At 53.2% G+C, this 20,631-nt stretch overlaps 1 protein-coding gene across 1 annotated transcript in view; it reads right to left on the reverse strand.

The window, feature by feature from the left end:
• Window positions 1–1,702: 1,702 nt before the first annotated feature.
• Window positions 1,703–20,631, reverse strand: part of UBXN1 (UBX domain protein 1) — an 84,495-nt gene continuing 65,566 nt past the window's right edge. The window contains exon 10 of the mRNA XM_086938096.1: window positions 1,703–2,147. Within this exon, the coding sequence (XP_086794222.1) occupies window positions 2,107–2,147 (41 nt within the window). The 3' untranslated portion in view covers window positions 1,703–2,106. The remainder of the gene's footprint in view (window positions 2,148–20,631) is intronic.

The raw sequence follows: 20,631 nt of genomic DNA on the forward strand, positions 1-20,631 counted from the left end.
TCCGAGTTGCAGTACTAATGGAACGGTCTCCTGCTTTTGAAAAAATCCACCACCACTCTCTCACTCGGGCTAGCAAAAACGTAAATCCAATCAAACTTTCTAAACTGGGAATCCTCCTACCACACGTACAGATCTATCATCCTCTTTCTCCGTTTTTTTAGATCACTTTCTTTCAGCATGGTTTCTGGCATACCTGCAGGCTCATTCATCTCAAAACCTCTCTTCAATGCCTACCTCAGATCACTACGGGATGGCATCAAATAGTTCAAGACAACCTACTACAAACACTGACGAAAAGCAGATCACTTTAAAAGCTGAAAACACAGACCCATCGAGACACTTCAGCATTAGACCACTGCCTCCATATCGTCAACCAAAGAATGCGGACAACCTGCCTCAATTTAACATTTGAAGAGACCCTAATCTGCACAGAAAAGCAGGATTACCCACCAACAACCCACGCCACAGAATGCAGTCTAATGCCAGTGACACCTTCCAAGTAAAACATCTGGGAATATTCATGACTACCTATCCACCCACAACTAAACCTATCACACACAGCCTGCTTTCCACACTAAATAAATCATTTGATCTATCTTCCTTCATCTAGGTTTCCCATAGAAGCTAAAAGCTACCATTGTCCTTGTTGGATCTCATCTAAACTACACAAACTGAATCTGCATGGGGGCCTGCCCGCTACATTTTCAGCAACACTTTCACCTCTAATCAATCATCCAAGTGATCCACAGGCTTTCAGACACTCCACCATCTATGCACTCCGATTTGCTGACAATTTAAAAAAAAGGGCAAAACTGCATCACAGTAAAGGGCAAAGATGCACAGAGAATGGAACCATTAGCTAAAGGCTGGCAGCTCGGTCGACTGCCCCTTTCTTCACAAACGCACTCGCTAGGAGACTTTCTTCATGCAGGAAGCAAAATTAATGAACTTCCTTCAGGCGAAGACAGGAAACAGCCAAGGCCACCTCCAATACCAACACAACAGATGGTGAATGATTGCTCCGACCAAGAGACTGAACCATAGATTATCAAAATAGCATTCTCTACCCAACATCCGAAACCAATTATTCCTCAGTGATGGCAGGCCCAACAACCTCTTACTGCCTTACCCTCCGCTCAATGCATATACACAACTTTATAACAAGAGAGACAGCTGCATTGCAGCAACACATTTCCCAGTTAAACAACACGTAGGCATCCCATCTCTCACTCCTTTTCCTTCCACTACATACTCTGGCACAGTGACATATAACGCAATGAGAGCAAAACTCTGGTCATTACACACACCGCCAGCACCTTCCACGTAGGCCAACCTACAGAACCACACCCTTCCAACAAAGCACAACCTAATAAGTAATGCGTCACACACAGCTAAAACCCTTCAGCACCTTGTGAAAGGTAGAACGTTTAAAATGTGATACAACAGACTGATTTTTATGGAGAGCTAGCTTTCAGTTTTACACTTTCATCACACTGGAAATTCAGAGCGAGCACTACCCAGGTGTGCTATCTCATTGAACATCTTAGCAGCCACAGCCAACCAAAGCACCCCAATCCCACCAAAAACAAGAGATTAGCAGCCCTACAAAGCACCCCACAGTCAGAACCATAGGAGACATATTACAATGGCCAAAATTCAAGGTAGGAAAATAAACAGTCAGCAATAAATGTCAACAAAGGGGCTCTTTTTTTTCTTTATTTACCCAGCAGCGCATGTCCTATCCAGGCCGGGACCTTAAAACACAAAATTCTCAAAACCTCAAAGGCAAATAAAGTGAACTCCTAATAATCAAAGGAAGAGTTTGTAAGAAATGTGAGCGTCAGACAGATCTGAGGAGTCTCTAAAAACAAACTGATGCTCAAGAGACCCTGCATCCTTTCCAGTCCCTCCTGCTCCACTGTCCAAGGCTGCCTCAGTTCACACAGAGAATGTGTCATGGCATCAGTTATGCTTCATCTCAGCACTGGCAGTCTCACGTTGAGATGTTGTTTCCAGATTTGGGGTACAGCACTGGCCATCCCAGTAAATGGTGGTGATGATGCATGTTCTCCCAAAGTCCCTGTGAGGGAAATGGACGGTGCAACGCTATTTTTTGGCAACAATCAGTACTGCTGAAGGCACCAAACCTGTGGTAAAATAAAACACAAATTTAAGAAACAGGAATAGCAGCAACCTAACCACACAAATTTAAAAGACTGCAATGATAGGAGGCTAACCACACAAACTTGATAGACCAGAATGATAGCTTAACTACGCAATCCCTCGGTAGCTACAGGAGTCAATGGGCTTCTCTTTGCCTTGTCCCACAAGAAAATGCTTCCTACATGAATACTTATTCTTCCTCTTTGCAATAATAAGAAGAGGCAGCGAAGGGATACATCAGGTGTTTCAACATCAGGCTTCTTGATTCTTAGAAAGGGGAAATATGCCTCGATACATAGGGCTGAGATATGGCCCCAAACAATATTACAGCATCTTAAAAATAGGAACTAGATTTCAGAGAATATTGATGCTCTACCAAATGTTATCCTACAGTGTGTACGTCAGAGTGGCTTTGGGTGATACTCAAGAGTGCTCCGTCCTATGGCTGTAGTGGTAACTAAACTCTCGCAAGTGTGTCTGAAAATTTGACAAGGCGTACATATGCAGGGACTAAGAACCAAACAAACTCTGGTTCCAGATCAACCTTTGGTAACATGTTTGGAATAAAAGGAGTCAAGATAGGCCAATAAATAGCATAGTAAACGTAATAACTTAATGGCCAAATACAAATGTTGCCCTAAAAGTGTATTACTCTTAAACCCGCAAACCAAACAACTAGGACCCTGGTAAAGTTTCTGGCGCTCCCTCGGTGTTCTCAGCAGTGATGTTTTGGTGATCCCGTCTCCAGTAAGAGACAGTCCCAATTATTTTAAGTCACTGTAATCTCTTGACAAGGGTAAGCAGACAGGTTGGCAAGTACCACTCAAAGGCGATTCAAGATTTTTATTTGATTTAATCCTCTGCTGAGGTCAACAAAATTATAAAAGATACATTCTGTTAAAACCGTGAAAATATAACTACATCAATACCGTTTTGAAAAACTCTTTAAAAATGTATACAAGGTATAACAGTCAAATTGATCAGGCGGTAAATTAAAAAGCAATGTAAGACCTTGTACCATGATTATGTTGTATCTGATACGGATAGGGTTTAAATACCAGCGTCAGGCCCGATCAGTGCCAGATTTGGGCATTCAGACAGTACATGTGGTAAGTCTTGCACTCCTCCATCACACAAGTCACACGTGTTGGTAGGAGTTTCACAGGTGTGCCATTTAGATGTGAAAACTTTTAATGGTAAAATTCCTAGCTGCAATAGAATGATAAAACGTCGGACCCTCTAATCCAAGGTAAAACAAATATAGCGTTGCTGGATTTTATATTCCAATGATTCTGCATACTCTGCATAATGTTTTAGTTGAGAGCAGTGTTTAACATCAGTTATATCTTAATCTCGTGGTCAGGTGTTTTAAGAAAAGCCTCAAGTGAGCGGGTGTCCAGGATCCAACTGGTAAAACTGCTTTTGGTACGACCAGATGGACTATCTGGGTTGAGCCTATGGTGTCCATTACTTTTAATTTGATCTAACCATGTCCTTCCTTCACATTGAACAAACCATTTAGATCACACCAAGCCTGTCAATTCTGGAAATAGTCAAACTCGGAAGCGCTTGCCATCCTTGCCTATGTAGGAACGTCAGAGCAACGACAATACATTCGGTTTCGAAAAAGTGTAAAAGCTTCTTCACGCCGCATACTTTCATTCTCCCGTTTGTATTACAACATGAAATCTTGTTACGGAGAAGCAGACAGCTGTTGGCAAAACCCAGACAGAATCACAGAAAGCATTCTAGTTTGTAACCAATTTAAAAAGTTTAAAACAAAAAAGATGGTTGGTGTCCAAGTGCCATAAAACACATGGCTTTGTAACACAGTAGGATAACAAGCATTAAGTAAGACATACAAAAAGGTCTTTCTGGCAGCTGAAAAAGCAAGTTCAAACGGGTTGCATCCGCCTTAGAAGCTGCCACTATTTATACATGCTAACACCCGCCAAGGACTTACGCAATACCTTGAATAAAAGCACCAAGAATTGTCAGTTGTTGGCCACGACTGCTCCTGAGCCTTCGTGTCAAGTGGCATGTCCACCTGCAAACCTTTGGTCGGTCTTATTCTGTCTTAAAACTCACTTCTTTTGACCAGGTGGTTTCACTCCCCCTTGCCTTAAAGCCTTCAGATCTGCATTACACCAGCCAAGGCAGCATGGACATTTATTACTTCAGTGAGTTTTGTATTGAGAGTCTATCTCAGAAGCATCTGTTCCCAACTCCTTGGAGATAGGCCTCGTCACATCTTTCAAATTCTCCGCTACCAAGATGTCAAACGATTGCACAAACCTGCTACTCCCCGACGACAAATTTAACGGGGGTGTGGAATATACATCTCCCAACGCCCAAGCCATGTGGATTTCTCTGAAAGCAAGATTTATTGTCTTCTTTGTTCGAAGGACAATTAGACGTAGAGCTCGGGCAACGTACTTTCACAGCAGACAGATGCAGTGGGCCAAGATTTATAGCAAAGTGTAAACAACGAGATTTTTTTTCCAGTCTACTGTGAGAATAAGGTACAGCAACATAAAAAGCATGACTAACTTCCTTTCAGGAGTCTACAACTCGTTATATTCTTACATGTGGCTTACTAAAAACAACCTAACCAATATGCCAAATCTCATGTTCCAGTTTAATTCGTCCACATCCAACATAAAACAGGAGAGGAGTAAAACAGTACTATGGAGGGGAAAACATAACTGGAGACCGAGCAGATGTAAGACCAGAGACTAAGCACAGTGTAATAAGATCACAATCTGGTGCTGCACCCACTCAAAAACCCATGCACCCAGTCACAGATCCAGTCAGACTAATGCACCCCCTCACATATCCAGTCGCTGACTGATGCAGTCAGTGATAGACCCCCTGAGAAACGTATGCACTAATTTACCGACCAACTCAGACTCACACACTCACTCACAAACCCACTCAGACATTCTCCCAGGCAATCATGCACCGACTTAGACACCTACTCTAACAGGCACAGAATCACTCACAGTCACAAACTCAGACCCACACCCATTGAGACACTTATACAGCCACTCACTCCCAGACCAAACGTTACACTGCTGCAGGGTTGAAACTGCTTGGCTTGGCCCAGAGCTCTACCTAGTGTCTGCACCAGCAGTAACTCCTCAGCAGAAGGCTCCTCAGGCTACATTTAAAATGCTTTGTGGAACCTCCTTCGCTCTCCAAGCTGTGGTCCTCGTCTGACAGTCCAGTACAACCTCTGCCCTTTGGGGAGCATCAACCTGCTGTTCCCAGCAACTGCCTTCATGGCACATCTCCCCTGATCCTGTCCTCTAATACCACAGAAGCCCACACCCTTCTTTGGTCCATGATGAATCTGCAGCACACTCCCTTCTTCTCCTTCTATAATGCTGAGCTACTCATCCTCTGTGCCAGTCTTCTCTGCATTCTTTTGCTATTCCCATAAAGACAGCGTCTGTACTGTTTCTAATCCACCAGCTACCTGAGCAGGTCTCAATGGTGTGCCTGCAGGGGACATCTGCACTCTGTACGCATGCCCTTTCTGGAGACAAGCCAGTCTCTACAGGGTGTGTGTTTTCTACAGGGTCAATGTGTTATCTATAGGATGAGTGGGTTCCTTAGGCCATGTTACTGACCAGCGTTTTGAACTTTGTATAGAACTCTTTCGAGCTTCAAACTCTGGTCCTCCATGGAGAGGATTCTGCTGCACTCGCCACTTTATCAGCACCCGTGCCAGAAATACAAACATTTGCAATGCAATAGGTCTCGCATTAGGAAAGTTTGAGCTATTGGTCTTGTAAATGACAATTTTTTTATTTATGTGTTGGTTTTGAAAATAGCTTTGTCATTTACAATGCCAATAGTTATAACTTTCGCAAATATGACACCTATAATCTGGGGTTGCGTTGAGTGATGCTGTGGTGGTGCTGAGTGATGCTGTGGTGGTGCTGAGTGGTGCTGAGTGATGCTGTGGTGGTGCTGAGTGGTGCTGAGTGATGCTGAGTGGTGCTGAGTGATGCTGTGGTGGTGCTGAGTGGTGCTGAGTGGTGCTGTGTGGTGGTGCTGTGGTGGTGCCGAGTGGTGCTGTGGTGGTGCCGAGTGGTGCTGTGGTGGTGCCGAGTGGTGCTGTGGTGGTGCCGAGTGGTGCTGTGGTGGTGCCGAGTGGTGCTGTGGTGGTGCCGAGTGGTGCTGTGGTGGTGCCGAGTGGTGCTGTGGTGGTGCCGAGTGGTGCTGTGGTGGTGCCGAGTGGTGCTGTGGTGGTGCCGAGTGGTGCTGTGGTGGTGCCGAGTGGTGCCGAGTGGTGCTGTGGTGGTGCCGAGTGGTGCTGTGGTGGTGCCGAGTGGTGCTGTGGTGGTGCCGAGTGGTGCTGTGGTGGTGCTGTGGTGGTGCCGAGTGGTGCTGCCGAGTGGTGCTGTGTTGGTGCCGAGTGGTGCTGTGTTGGTGCCGAGTGGTGCTGTGTTGGTGCCGAGTGGTGCTGTGTTGGTGCCGAGTGGTGCTGTGTTGGTGCCGAGTGGTGCTGTGTTGGTGCCGAGTGGTGCTGTGTTGGTGCCGAGTGGTGCTGTGTTGGTGCCGAGTGGTGCTGTGTTGGTGCCGAGTGGTGCTGTGTTGGTGCCGAGTGGTGCTGTGGTGGTGCCGAGCGATGCTGTGGTGGTGCCGAGCGATGTTGTGGTGGTGCCGAGCAGTGTTGTGGTGGCGGCGAGTGATGCTGGGGTGGCGGCGAGTGATGCTGGGGTGGCGGCGAGTGATGCTGGGGTGGCGGCGAGTGATGCTGGGGTGGCGGCGAGTGATGCTGGGGTGGCGGCGAGTGATGCTGGGGTGGCGGCGAGTGATGCTGGGGTGGCGGCGAGTGATGCTGGGGTGGCGGCGAGTGATGCTGGGGTGGCGGCGAGTGATGCTGGGGTGGCGGCGAGTGATGCTGGGGTGGCGGCGAGTGATGCTGGGGTGGCGGCGAGTGATGCTGGGGTGGCGGCGAGTGATGCTGGGGTGGCGGCGAGTGATGCTGGGGTGGCGGCGAGTGATGCTGGGGTGGCGGCGAGTGATGCTGGGGTGGCGGCGAGTGATGCTGGGGTGGCGCCGAGTGATGCTGGGGTGGCGCCGAGTGATGCTGGGGTGGCGCCGAGTGATGCTGGGGTGGCGCCGAGTGATGCTGGGGTGGCGCCGAGTGATGCTGGGGTGGCGGCGAGTGATGCTGGGGTGGCGGCGAGTGATGCTGGGGTGGCGGCGAGTGATGCTGGGGTGGCGGCGAGTGATGCTGGGGTGGCGCCGAGTGATGCTGGGGTGGCGCCGAGTGATGCTGGGGTGGCGCCGAGTGATGCTGGGGTGGCGGCGAGTGATGCTGGGGTGGCGGCGAGTGATGCTGGGGTGGCGGCGAGTGATGCTGGGGTGGCGGCGAGTGATGCTGGGGTGGCGCCGAGTGATGCTGGGGTGGCGCCGAGTGATGCTGGGGTGGCGCCGAGTGATGCTGGGGTGGCGCCGAGTGATGCTGGGGTGGCGCCGAGTGATGCTGGGGTGGCGCCGAGTGATGCTGGGGTGGCGCCGAGTGATGCTGGGGTGGCGCCGAGTGATGCTGGGGTGGCGCCGAGTGATGCTGGGGTGGCGCCGAGTGATGCTGGGGTGGCGCCGAGTGATGCTGGGGTGGCGCCGAGTGATGCTGGGGTGGCGCCGAGTGATGCTGGGGTGGCGCCGAGTGATGCTGGGGTGGCGCCGAGTGATGCTGGGGTGGCGCCGAGTGATGCTGGGGTGGCGCCGAGTGATGCTGGGGTGGCGCCGAGTGATGCTGGGGTGGCGCCGAGTGATGCTGGGGTGGCGCCGAGTGATGCTGGGGTGGCGCCGAGTGATGCTGGGGTGGCGCCGAGTGATGCTAGGGTGGCGCCGAGTGATGCTAGGGTGGCGCCGAGTGATGCTGGGGTGGCGCCGAGTGATGCTGGGGTGGCACGAGTGATGCTGGGGTGGCACGAGTGATGCTGGGGTGGCACGAGTGATGCTGGGGTGGCGCCGAGTGATGCTGGGGTGGCGCCGAGTGATGCTGGGGTGGCGCCGAGTGATGCTGGGGTGGCGCCGAGTGATGCTGGGGTGGCGCCGAGTGATGCTGGGGTGGCGCCGAGTGATGCTGGGGTGGCGCCGAGTGATGCTGGGTTGGCGCCGAATGATGCTGGGGTGGCGCCGAATGATGCTGGGGTGGCGCCGAATGATGCTGGGGTGGCGCCGAGTGATGCTGGGGTGGCGCCGAGTGATGCTGGGGTGGTGCTACGTGATAATGTGGAAGGGAAGGGAAAAAAGAAGGAAAGAACGAAAGAGAAGGAAGAAGATGCTGGGGTGGCGCCGAGTGGTGCTGTGGTGGTGCCGAGTGGTGCTGTGGTGGTGCCGAGTGGTGCTGTGGTGGTGCCGAGTGGTGCTGTGGTGGTGCCGAGTGGTGCTGTGGTGGTGCCGAGTGGTGCTGTGGTGGTGCCGAGTGGTGCTGTGGTGGTGCCGAGTGGTGCTGTGGTGGTGCCGAGTGGTGCTGTGTTGGTGCCGCGTGGTGCTGTGTTGGTGCCGCGTGGTGCTGTGGTGGTGCCGAGTGGTGCTGTGGTGGTGCCGAGTGGTGCCGAGTGGTGCTGTGGTGGTGCCGAGTGGTGCTGTGTTGGTGCCGAGTGGTGCTGTGGTGGTGCCGAGCGATGCTGTGGTGGTGCCGAGCGATGCTGTGGTGGTGCCGAGCGATGCTGTGGTGGTGCCGAGCGATGCTGTGGTGGTGCCGAGCAGTGTTGTGGTGGTGCCGAGCAGTGTTGTGGTGGTGCCGAGCGGTGTTGTGGTGGTGCCGAGCGGTGCTGTGGTGGTGCCGCCGAGCGATGCTGGGGGGGTGGCGCCGAGCGATGCTGGGGGGGTGGCGCCGAGCGATGCTGGGGGGGTGGCGCCGAGTGATGCTGGGGGGGTGGCGCCGAGTGATGCTGGGGGGGTGGCGCCGAGTGATGCTGGGGGGGTGGCGCCGAGTGATGCTGGGGGGGTGGCGCCGAGTGATGCTGGGGGGGTGGCGCCGAGTGATGCTGGGGGGGTGGCGCCGAGTGATGCTGGGGGGGTGGCGCCGAGTGATGCTGGGGGGGTGGCGCCGAGTGATGCTGGGGGGGTGGCGCCGAGTGATGCTGGGGGGGTGGCGCCGAGTGATGCTGGGGGGGTGGCGCCGAGTGATGCTGGGGGGGTGGCGCCGAGTGATGCTGGGGGGGTGGCGCCGAGTGATGCTGGGGGGGTGGCGCCGAGTGATGCTGGGGGGGTGGCGCCGAGTGATGCTGGGGGGGTGGCGCCGAGTGATGCTGGGGGGGTGGCGCCGAGTGATGCTGGGGGGGTGGCGCCGAGTGATGCTGGGGGGGTGGCGCCGAGTGATGCTGGGGGGGTGGCGCCGAGTGATGCTGGGGGGGGTGGCGCCGAGTGATGCTGGGGGGGTGGCGCCGAGTGATGCTGGGGGGGTGGCGCCGAGTGATGCTGGGGGGGTGGCGCCGAGTGATGCTGGGGGGGTGGCGCCGAGTGATGCTGGGGGGGTGGCGCCGAGTGATGCTGGGGGGGTGGCGCCGAGTGATGCTGGGGGGGTGGCGCCGAGTGATGCTGGGGGGGTGGCGCCGAGTGATGCTGGGGGGGTGGCGCCGAGTGATGCTGGGGGGGTGGCGCCGAGTGATGCTGGGGGGGTGGCGCCGAGTGATGCTGGGGGGGTGGCGCCGAGTGATGCTGGGGGGGTGGCGCCGAGTGATGCTGGGGGGGTGGCGCCGAGTGATGCTGGGGGGGTGGCGCCGAGTGATGCTGGGGTGGCGCAGAGTGATGCTGGGGTGGCGCCGAGTGATGCTGGGGTGGCGCCGAGTGATGCTGGGGTGGCGCCGAGTGATGCTGGGGTGGCGCCGAGTGATGCTGGGGTGGCGCCGAGTGATGCTGGGGTGGCGCCGAGTGATGCTGGGTTGGCGCCGAGTGATGCTGGGTTGGCGCCGAGTGATGCTGGGTTGGCGCCGAGTGATGCTGGGTTGGCGCCGAGTGATGCTGGGGTGGCGCCGAATGATGCTGGGGTGGCGCCGAATGATGCTGGGGTGGCGCCGAATGATGCTGGGGTGGCGCCGAATGATGCTGGGGTGGCGCCGAATGATGCTGGGGTGGCGCCGAGTGATGCTGGGGTGGCGCCGAGTGATGCTGGGGTGGCGCCGAGTGATAATGTGGAAGGGAAGGGAAAAAAGAAGGAAAGAACGAAAGAGAAGGAAGAAGGGAGGAAGGAACGAAAGAAAGGAATGAAAGGGAGGGAGGAACGGAAGGAAGGAATGGAAGAAAGAAAAGGAAGGCAAGAAAGGATGGAAATGAAGGAAGAAAATGAAGGAAAGAAAAGGATGAATGGAAAGAAATAAAGGATTCTAATTGCAAGTGTCAACATGAACAGGCTTGTTTTGAAGATGTAGTCCTCAAATTTGAGATTCCACGACAGAGAGAGGCTGTGAAGGACAGAGAGGGGCTGTGAAGGACAGAGAGGGGCTGTGAAGGACGGAGAGGGGCTGTGAAGGACGGAGAGGGGCTGTGAAGGACGGAGAGGGGCTGTGAAGGACGGAGAGGGGCTGTGAAGGACGGAGAGGGGCTGTGAAGGACGGAGAGGGGCTGTGAAGGACGAAGAGGGGCTGTGAAGGACGAAGAGGGGCTGTGAAGGACGAAGAGGGGCTGTGAAGGACGGAGAGGCGACAGGCAGAGGCCACGCGCAGCGGACATCAAAGGAAGGGTGGGAGGGGAAAAAACGCATTAGCGAGCGAGAAAAGCTATAAACACCAGGCCAGCAGGGAAGCAGATTGCCTTCAAGCTTTCAAGCCGTTGCGAGGCCAAGCGCGCGCCTGGGGAAGCTTCATGGTTGAGTGCACAACATGCATTGCACGAAATCCGGCTGGTTTCAGAGATTTTCATTCAGTAGTAATAGGTTCCGAGTTATAAATAACTCTACCTAAAAATAGGAATTTAAAGGGAACAGCGTGGCAGCTGCTGGGCTCTTCAAAAATAGTAAATTTAAAATAATGCTTAAGGACCGTGCATGGTGAGCAGTGGTGAAGCGAGTTTGGGGGAGATTGTGTAACAGCAATGACTGGCCAAAGGAACAACGGAAAAGCCTGAGCAAAAGTGACACCTTTGGGATACAAACTTTTTAAAACACAAATACAGATTGAGGTAAAGCAACTGAAGAGATGAGGGTGGGATAATAGACTTTTGTCTACAGACAACTAAATGTGGTCTGGTAGGCGTGACCGAATGAGCGTAGGGTTATGAAGAGAGCCTACAGACCTTCGTCACGTCATTTGAATCACCACATTGGCCCAGTAGGTACGGGATGGTGGTGTTCTGGTCAGCAAAACATATACTGTGCACTTGATCTAACCAATAGTGATTCACAGGGCATCAGTTAAGTTATAAATCACATATAATGGAGCTCTTTCAACATATCTCTGCAGGGGAAGCAGAACAGAGAAAAAGAGTGAACTAGGATGGGAGTTAGAGCAGTCTGTCGAATATGTTGTTTCTTGTCTGATGTGAGTGGCCACTAGATAAACAATGTGTATGATGTAAGTTGAGACAGGAGATCTGGAGTAAATGAGGACAATGGAGACCTGACTGTGTCGAAGGAGATGATGTATGATGGGTTGACGGGCGAGGGGAATCGGATGTGTTGAATCTCACAGCGAGGAACGAAAACAGTGAATTTGTGGATAGGATACAGAGAACCTCTCGAGTTTGTGGAAGAATTCCGGTCTAGGTGTCTACAATAGAGATCAGTGAAAGAGTTAGTAGATGATGCTTATGGAGCAGGGTAACATTTCTATGTGCCTTCCTAGACGCATCCAAATTCCAGCCCACTGTTAGGCTATTGGGCGTTTCCAGAGACTTTTGGCCTGTTCTCTGTTCAGAGCCTTGCTCACTGCCTGAGCCCGTTTCATAGCAGTCTTACGCTGGGCCATAACCGAGGGCAGGAGTGTGACTTTCCACCTTGAGGTAATAGCTCCTTTAACTGTTAAGAAGTCCAAATTCAGGAACCGAGTTGCCACTTGGCGATTCATTGGCCTCTTAAACAGCTCAAAGATACAAGCATTCCAAGACTCAGGCCAGCCAGTCCTGTGCTCGCTGCTGATAATTTTGTGACTTCTATCCAAAATGTTGTCCGGTACGGTAAGTACCATATCGTATGGTGCTGATCTGCTGATCAGCGCATCGTAGGCAAGAGTGCTGACACTAGCCAATTGTCTATTTATTTTTCAAGGGAGAGATCAGTGGTTAATTTGTAAAAAAAAAGAAATAGTGCTGGGGCTCTTGTTAGGAGGCAGATTGCACCTGCCTTTTCATCCTGTTAGCACTGCCTGGAACAGAACCAACAACTAACCATGAAAGTGGGGAGAGGATGTGACCTAATGACCAGAGCTGGCGACTTCGGAGCTGAGGAACTAGGTTTGAGTCTCTGTGCTGGCTCAACATCCTGTGATTCTGAGCAAATCACTTAATTTCACCATCAGTGAATGTGTCCTAAACTGGCGCTCATGTAAAGCTTCGGTGTAAATTATTAAGTGCCGTGCTGAGCACTGGAAACCACCAGCTTAAATTAAGCACTGGGAGAGATATGCGTTGTGTAGGATACAGACTTGTGTTAATTTAAACTTAGCATTTCATAAAACTGTATGCAGATACTTAAGCACTCTGGCCCATTCTTTGTCATGGACCGACCTCCCAATTTCTGCTTCCCATATGTCTCGTAAGTGTTGCAGTGAGGTGAGTGTGTATGACTGATGGGCTTTGTACAGCCACCTGACGCATCTCCTCCCAGTTCCAAATGTGCTTACGGTTTGCATAAGGGAGTGTGTCGCAGGTTCTGTGTCACTAACTGCCCATTTGGACCTGAGGATATGGAGTAATAGGCCATGTGTGAGTAATTTGTCCCACTGCAACGTAAACCGATACCCCTGTGAGTGGAAAGGCATCAGTCAATTGGATGACTTGGAAAGGTCACTTTTGGTCTCAATACCAGGCTTTCCTATTGATATAAGTTCCTCTTCTCAAAAAACGCTGGTGCAGGTGGAGGCCAAGGAAGTCATATGCTTAGTAATCGTCAGGCTGTAGAAGCAAGGCAGCTCTACATATAACAATCAGTGGGCAGCCATGGCTAAGCTTAACCCTCTGAAGCACTGAATTATACACTTCTACCAGGCTCATAGGATGGCAGACTGTTCAGGGTTCCTTGAATGAAAGGCCCTTAAATTAACAGAGCAGCTATTGGAGCTGGGCTAGAAAGAAATAACACTCAACGTTGGGTGCTCTTATCCCTCCTTGATCGACCAGGAGGTATAATCTGGCCAGCGCGACCTTGCCGTCACCATTGGACCAGATGAGGTCACACATGCAGACAATGAAAGTGTCTGTAGGTACTTTCCCTACACATGAAAACGTGGGTGTTTCTTTAAAGTGGCTGAGTAGAGGAACAAGGACATGAAGGGTTCACTTTCAATCAATCAAAGCATTTATATAGCGCACTACTCACCCAGAGGGTCTCAAGGCGCTAGGGGAGGGGGGTCCGTTACTGCTCGAACAGCCAGGTCTTGAGTTGCTTCCTGAAGGCGAGGTGGTCCTGGGTCAGGCGGAGGTCGGTCGGGAGGGAGTTCCATGTCTTAGCGGCAAGGTAGGAGAAGGACCGTCCCCCTGTGGTGGCTCTTCAGATGCGGGGGACGGCGGCGAGGGCGTGGCCGGTCGATCGAAGCTGGCGTTTGGGAGTGTAGAAGTTGAGGCGGCTGTTGAGGTATCTGGGGCCTTGGTTGTGTAGGGCTTTGTGTGCGTGGGTGAGGAGTCGGAAGGTGATTCTCTTGTTGACCGGGAGCCAGTGCAAGTCTCTCAGGTGTCCGGAAATGTGGCTGTGTCGGGGGATGTCCAGGATGAGTCGTGCGGAGGCGTTCTGGATGCTTTGGAGTCTTTTCTGGAGTTTGGATGTGGTTCCAGAGTAGAGGGTGTTTCCGTAGTCCAGTCGGCTGGTGACGAGTACCTGGGTGACCGTCTTCCTGGTTTCGGTGGGGATCCACCGGAAGATCTTCCGTAGCATGCGGAGGATGTTGAAGCATGACGAGGAGACGGCGTTGACTTATCTGGTCATCGAGAGGGAGGAGTCCAGGATGAAGCCCAGGTTGCGTGCATGGTCCGTTGGCTTGGGTGCGCTGCCCAGGGCAGGGGGCCACCAGGAGTCGTCCCAGGCGAAGGGTGATGATCCTAGGATGAGGACTTCTGTCTTATCGGAGTTCAGTTTCAGGCGGCTGTTCATCATCCACTCGGCTACATCTTTCATCCCTTCGTGTAGGTTGGTTTTGGCGGCGGTGGTGTCGTTGGTGAGGGAGAGGATCAGCTGGGTGTCGTCGGCGTAGGAGATGATGTTGAGGTTGTGTTGGCGTGCGATGGCCGCGAGGGGGCTCATGCAGATGTTGAACAGCGTGGGGCTGAGCGATGATCCTTGTGGTACACGGCAGATGACTTCGGTGGCCTCTGATCTGAACGGGGGAGGCGGACTCTCTGGGTTCTTCCGGCGAGGAACAAGATGATCCACTCCAGTGCCTTCTCTTGGATTCCGATGCTGTTGAGGCGTTGTACTAGGGTGCGGTGGCAGACAGTATCGAACGCTGCGGAGAGGTCCAGGAGGAGGAGTGCTGCTGTTTCCCCGTTGTCGAGCAGGGCTCGGATGTCGTCAGTGGCTGCGATGAGGGCGGTCTCGGTGCTGTGGTTGGCTCTGAAACCGGACTGCGAGTGGTCGAGGGATCCATTCGTCTCGAGGAAGGCGGCCAGCTGTCTGTTGACGGTCTTCTCGATGTCTTTGGCAGGGAAAGGAAGGAGCGAGATGGGGTGGTAGTTCTTGAGGTCGGTGGGGTCCGCTGAAGGTTTCTTCAGTAGGGCGCTGAGTTCGGCTCTCTGGGAAGGTGGCGGTATCGAAGGAGACGTTGATGATGTCCCGGAGATGGGGTGCGATGATGGAGTCGGCCTTGTTGAAGACGTGGTGAGGGCAGGGGTCTGTTGGTGATCCAGAGTGGATGGAGTTCATCGTGTGGATGGTGTCTTCGGTGTTGATCGGGGTCCAGGCGCGGAGGGTGGTAGTGGGGGGGCGTTGGTGCGGTTGTATGGTGCGTCGGCTGTGTGCTGAAGCTGTTGTGTATATCTGTGATCTTGCTGTGGAAGAACGAGGCGAGCGAGTTGCAGAGGTCTTGCGATGGGGTGATGTCGTTGTTTCCGGCGCTGGGGTTCAAGAACTCTTTGACGATGTTGAAGAGTTCCTTGCTGTTGTGGGCGTTGTTGTCCAGTCGTTCCTTGAATGCAGTTTTCTTGGTGGTGTGGATCAGCTGGTGGTGTTTTCGGGTGGCGTGCTTGAGGGTGGTCATGTTGTCGGGTCTCTGCGCCAGGCTTTCTCGAGGGCTCAGCAGTTCTTCTTGGAGCTCTTGAGTTCGTCGGTGAACCAAGATGCTTTCTTGTTGCCGGGTCTGACGGGTAGGGGGTCTTCAGTGGAGCGAGGTCGTCTGCGCAGTTGGTGATCCACTTTGTGAGGTTGTTGGCGGCTTGGTTGGGGTTCGCTGAGCTGGCGGGTGGGGGGGGTTCTGGCTCAGGGATGTGGCGAGCTGGTCGGTGGAGATCTTGTTCCAGCTTCTGCGGGGAACCTGTTGCGGGTGGTGGTGGAGCGTGGTCCTGACACGAAGGCCACCACTCCTTGGTCCAGCTCGTATCCCTGCCTCCAATTACCAGAACCTCTGTTTTCGTACCAACACTGCCTGAAGCTCAATGGTACGAAAACAGAGGTTCTGGTAATGGGAGGCAGGGATACGAGCTGGACCAAGGAGTGGTGGCCTTCGTGTCTGGGGCCGTTACCCACCCCCTGTGAAGCGGCCAAGAATCTGGGGATTTGGGTTGACCCCAAACTCTCCTATGACTGTCACGTGAACAAGGTGGTCGGAAAATGCTATGGGGTCATGAAGACCCTGAACCGCACCCTTGATCTCCTTCCTCATGAAGCCAGGCGCACTATGACACAGGCTCTAGTGACCTCTAGAATAGATTATGGGAATGTTCTTCTGCTTGGAACAACGCAAAACAACATCAGGAGACTTCAAGTCCTCCAAAACACAGCAGCACGTCTAGTCCTTAGACTTCCCAAGAGAGCACCATCCAAACCTGCTCTAGACACCCTCCACTGGCTACCTATAAAAAAAAGAATTCTTTTTAAAGCACTCTTAATGTGCCATAGGATCATCTCCCAAAAAGCTCCTCCTTACATGAATGACCTAGCTATTCCCTATGAGCCCAATAGAACTCTTCGCTCTGGGGGAACTGGCTTGCTCAAAATACCCCGTATCAGGAAAGCCAAAATGGGTGGTCGTTCCTTCCGGGTTATGGCCGCCAGGGAATGGAACGCTCTCCCTATGGGGATCAGACTAGCGGACTCGGAGACCACCTTCAGGAAAAGCTTAAAAACCCACCTGTTTTCCCTGTAATACCCTACATTGGTCTTGACTTTTCTCCACAGCGCGGGGACACGCCGTGATGGCGTCACCAGGCGCTTTATAAGCTCCTTTGTTGTTGTTGTTCTGAAGCTGAAGTGGACGCAGCTGTGGTCTGTCCAGTGGAGTCCGGTGGTGTGGCTGAAGGAGATGTCCTTGCTGGAGGAGAAGACTGGGTCAAGCGTGTGGCCGGCGTAGTGGGTGGGGTTGGTCACCAGTTGTTTGAGTCCGAGGTTGGTGAGGTTGTCCAGCAGGGTGGTGGTGTTGCTGTCGTTGTTGTTCTCTAGGTGGAAATTGAGGTCCCCTAGGAGGATGTAGTCAGCAGAGGGGAGGGCGTGAGGGCGGATGAAGTCGGCGATGTCTTCACTGAATTGTGTGCGTGGTCCCGGGGGTCTGTAGATAAGGGTGCCTCTGAGGGTGGTCATGGGGTCGGTGTGTATCTGGAAGTGCATGTGTTCGGCGGCCGTGAGGGTGTCGTCGGAGTTGGTTGTGATGCGGATGGTGTTCTTGTGGACGATGGCGATGCCTCCTCCTATCTGGTTGACGCGGTCCCTCCGGGTGATCTTGTATCCGTCCGGGATGGCGATGGCGATGTCGGGCGCTGAGGAGGCATTCATCCATGTTTCCGTGAGGAAGGCGACGTCTGGAGATGTGGAGTCGAGGAGGTTCCAGAGTTCGACGGCGTGTGTGGACAGAGCGGGAGTTGAGCAGGATGCACTTCAGGTGGTTGCTGCTGGGGGTCGGCTTGGCGGGTGTGGTGCAGGTCCGGATGCAGGAGACCTTGCAGGTTTGGCAGGTGAAGGGTCTGTGGGTGTGTCCTGGGGTGGCTTGGTGGCAGCCGTGGGTCCGGCCGGTGTTGAGTGCGTTGAGGGTGGCTGCGTCGTAGGTCCGGCGGGTGGGCTGGCATCTTCGGGGGCCAGGGGTTCTGGCGCCGGGCGCGGTCCAGGCGCGGACGGGCTGACCTTTGGCGCGCCTTCGACGCGCCGGCTGCGCGTACGCATGCACTCTGCCATAAATGGAGAGGGGGGGCGGGCGAGGGAGCAGCAGCTGGGAGGCGGGAGCGGGGTGGCGAGTGGGGGGGGAGCGAGCGGTGATGCTGGAGGGAGCTTGGGCGGGGCCGCGGGGGAGCAGCGGCAGGGAGCGGGTGGGAAACAATCAACAGTAGAACAGTGCTAGGTTAAATGCTAGGAAACGCCGAATAAAACAATTGCGAGTGCAAAACAAAGAAGCAGGCACAGAGGACAGCGGAAGAAAACAAAGTAAATGCGGGCAAACGACGACGAAACAATTTACAGAGAACGAAGCAGGCACAGAGGGCAGGCAGGGTCAGGGGGCCAACCCAACAGGGCAGAACTCTTCGAGGCGGCAGGAGGAGGCCGGGCACACTCTGGGTGGGCCACGCGGCAGGAGGAGCGACCGGGTCTCACCAGGTCAGGTCACAGCTCCTCGTGAGCCTCACCTTATGTACCTTAGTGGGAGGGAGGAGCAGCTGGGAGGCGGGAGCGGGGTGGCGAGTGGGGGGGGAGCGAGTAGTGATGCTGGAGGGAGCATGGGCGGGGCCGCGGGGGAGCAGCGGCAGGGAGCGGGTGGGAAACAATCAACAGTAGAACAGTGCTAGGTTAAATGCTAGGAAACGCCAAATAAAACAATTGCGAGTGCAAAACAAAGAAGCAGGCACAGAGGACAGCGGAAGAAAACAAAGTAAATGAAGGCAAACGACGACAAAACGATTTACAGAGGACGAAGCAGGCACAGAGGGCAGGCAGGGTCAGGGGGCCAACCCAACAGGGCAGAACACTTCCCCCATTTACACTTGCACTTTGACCTGGGAGTTTGAGCAGAATCAGAAACACGGTAAAGCATTCTTAGCATCACTTAAACATGTGCATTTATCTGTAAATGTCTCTACTTAAGAGGACCGTGTGCACCATTCAGGTTACATAATATAATTCTAGTGAGAATGCTCTGTGGACTAATGCACCTGCTGCAGAGTTTTGAGCTAACCTCATGGTCACCAGTTCTAATCGTAGTACTGAGTGGGTCAATGCACCTAATGCATTTGTTGGTGTGTATCCTTTAGTTGATGGATTTCAATCATAGTGAAACAGATGCCCTACCTGCAGAGTTCCGATTAAGGTACATGGAGTGCCACGAGAGGAGGAGTGGGTTACCTCACGCCCTTCGCACTGATTTTCAGTGCCGGGTGTTTGTCCTGCGTTGTAAAATCAGCACGAATGGCATCTCACACAGTGCAAGAGGGCACAACTTCTTTCTTCCTCACGAATAGAAGTACTACTCGAGCGGCAGTGTCTCAACGCGAACAGAAGGTGTATCAATGATGACCCCTTTTTTGCCTTGAGAAAGTCTGGGTACCAATTTTGTACACACGAAACACGTGTTGGCTGCAATTCATGTCTGAATATGAACGAGGAATAAAGAAAATTATACATCAAAACATCGTGATTTGGTCATCTTGTCCTGATGAAATTTGGGATCAGTTTATGTCATTGACTATATAGTGTATTTGTTTAACTTGGGTTTATTTTGATTTCACATTCTTGAGATTGCCAAGACTTTACACAATTGTAATTGGGGTGTGCTTCGCTGACCTCTTTTGGATACATACAAATTTAGACTTCAATTACCTATGCCGGAGTGATTGAAAAAATGCTCGATAAGAGGGTTCGACCCTAGAGGTTTACGCTCCCATCAACTACATTTACAGCCTTGTGATTTTTCTTGAGAGTGTAGCAAGATCTGGATGGATACAACCATTTTCCTTCCTGTCGCCGGTTGAACGAGCAGATGGACAGGGAGCAGTGATCACCGTGCTCATACCCACCTGCCTACGCTTGGGTGTCTGCCTAGTGGAAGGGGTGCAAATTGAAATAACGGGGCTACTACCAGTCATTTTTATTTCCCACCTATTCACCCAGCTTCTAGATTTGTTTTCCTGGGCTTGGGAGGGAGTGCTCAGCTCAGCACACCCCCACCCAACATATCAAGAAATCAGTGAAGGGGCTAGAAGGAGCTGCGTCTAGCTCTTATATTCCCCCGAGTTCCTATCTTATGGATCCTCGTTGGGGGCTCAGGGGAGTAAAAAGGGATTCACAACTCTGGAGTCCTTGTGGATGTGGCAGAGTAAAGAAACTGGACACCGGGGAGGAGCCTAGCCTGCGACCAAGATGGCCGCCTGATCCCTCGGCTCCGCCGACCTTCTCGCTTCCCTCCCGTCCCGTGCCTCATCCTGGCATTAATCCTGTTCCCGAGTTGCGTTTTCGGGTCTGGGAGGTGACCCCGATTCCAGTGGTGTGCTTCCCTCGTCGCTCCCTGTGGTGGACCCGGCGGAACGCTCCTGCCTTCCCTCGGACGTTCCCTGGCGCTGGTGGTTCTTTGTTCCCCGAGATCGGCTGATCTCGTCAATAACAACAGCGGCTGCAATGGACGGGGCTGAGCCGGCCGGCGGAGCGTGGTGACTGAACAGTGTCTTCCTGCGGCTGTATCTTTTCTGCATCGCTCTACTCGAGGGACTTGCTGGTAGGACTCGCAACATTGTATCGCCGCCTAGGCTTGATACCGCTTTGTTTGCTTTGTGTTGCTTCGGAAGACGGCGGGGGCCATTTTGAGCACCGATCAATTGCAACTTGTTTTCAACCACCTCGGGCTGCACTTGGTGCCACAGCAGCTGCTAACGTTACATATTTGCCTGCTTACGACATAATGGTCTGTGTCCCGTTTGTGCCCCCGGCCCGGCGGTGCTATGGGAAACACCGGCGAGGTGCTGAACTCTACGATGGCGATGTGGATGACCAGTTTAAGGGGCTCCTACGAGTCTCAGAGCCCCATGGTCAGAGGTCTGAAGTATCCTTTTCTCCCGAGGCGCCAGTACGGATTGTGGATATCCTGTGTGCCCTGGATGACTTTCGAGCTGCTATGCGACATAATGCTTGCGACCTAGGGCACCGTCTGGATGTTGCCTCCCCTGTGG

Source organism: Lissotriton vulgaris, chromosome 9, assembly GCF_964263255.1.
Source record: "Lissotriton vulgaris chromosome 9, aLisVul1.2, whole genome shotgun sequence".
Lineage (NCBI taxonomy): Eukaryota > Metazoa > Chordata > Amphibia > Caudata > Salamandridae > Lissotriton > Lissotriton vulgaris.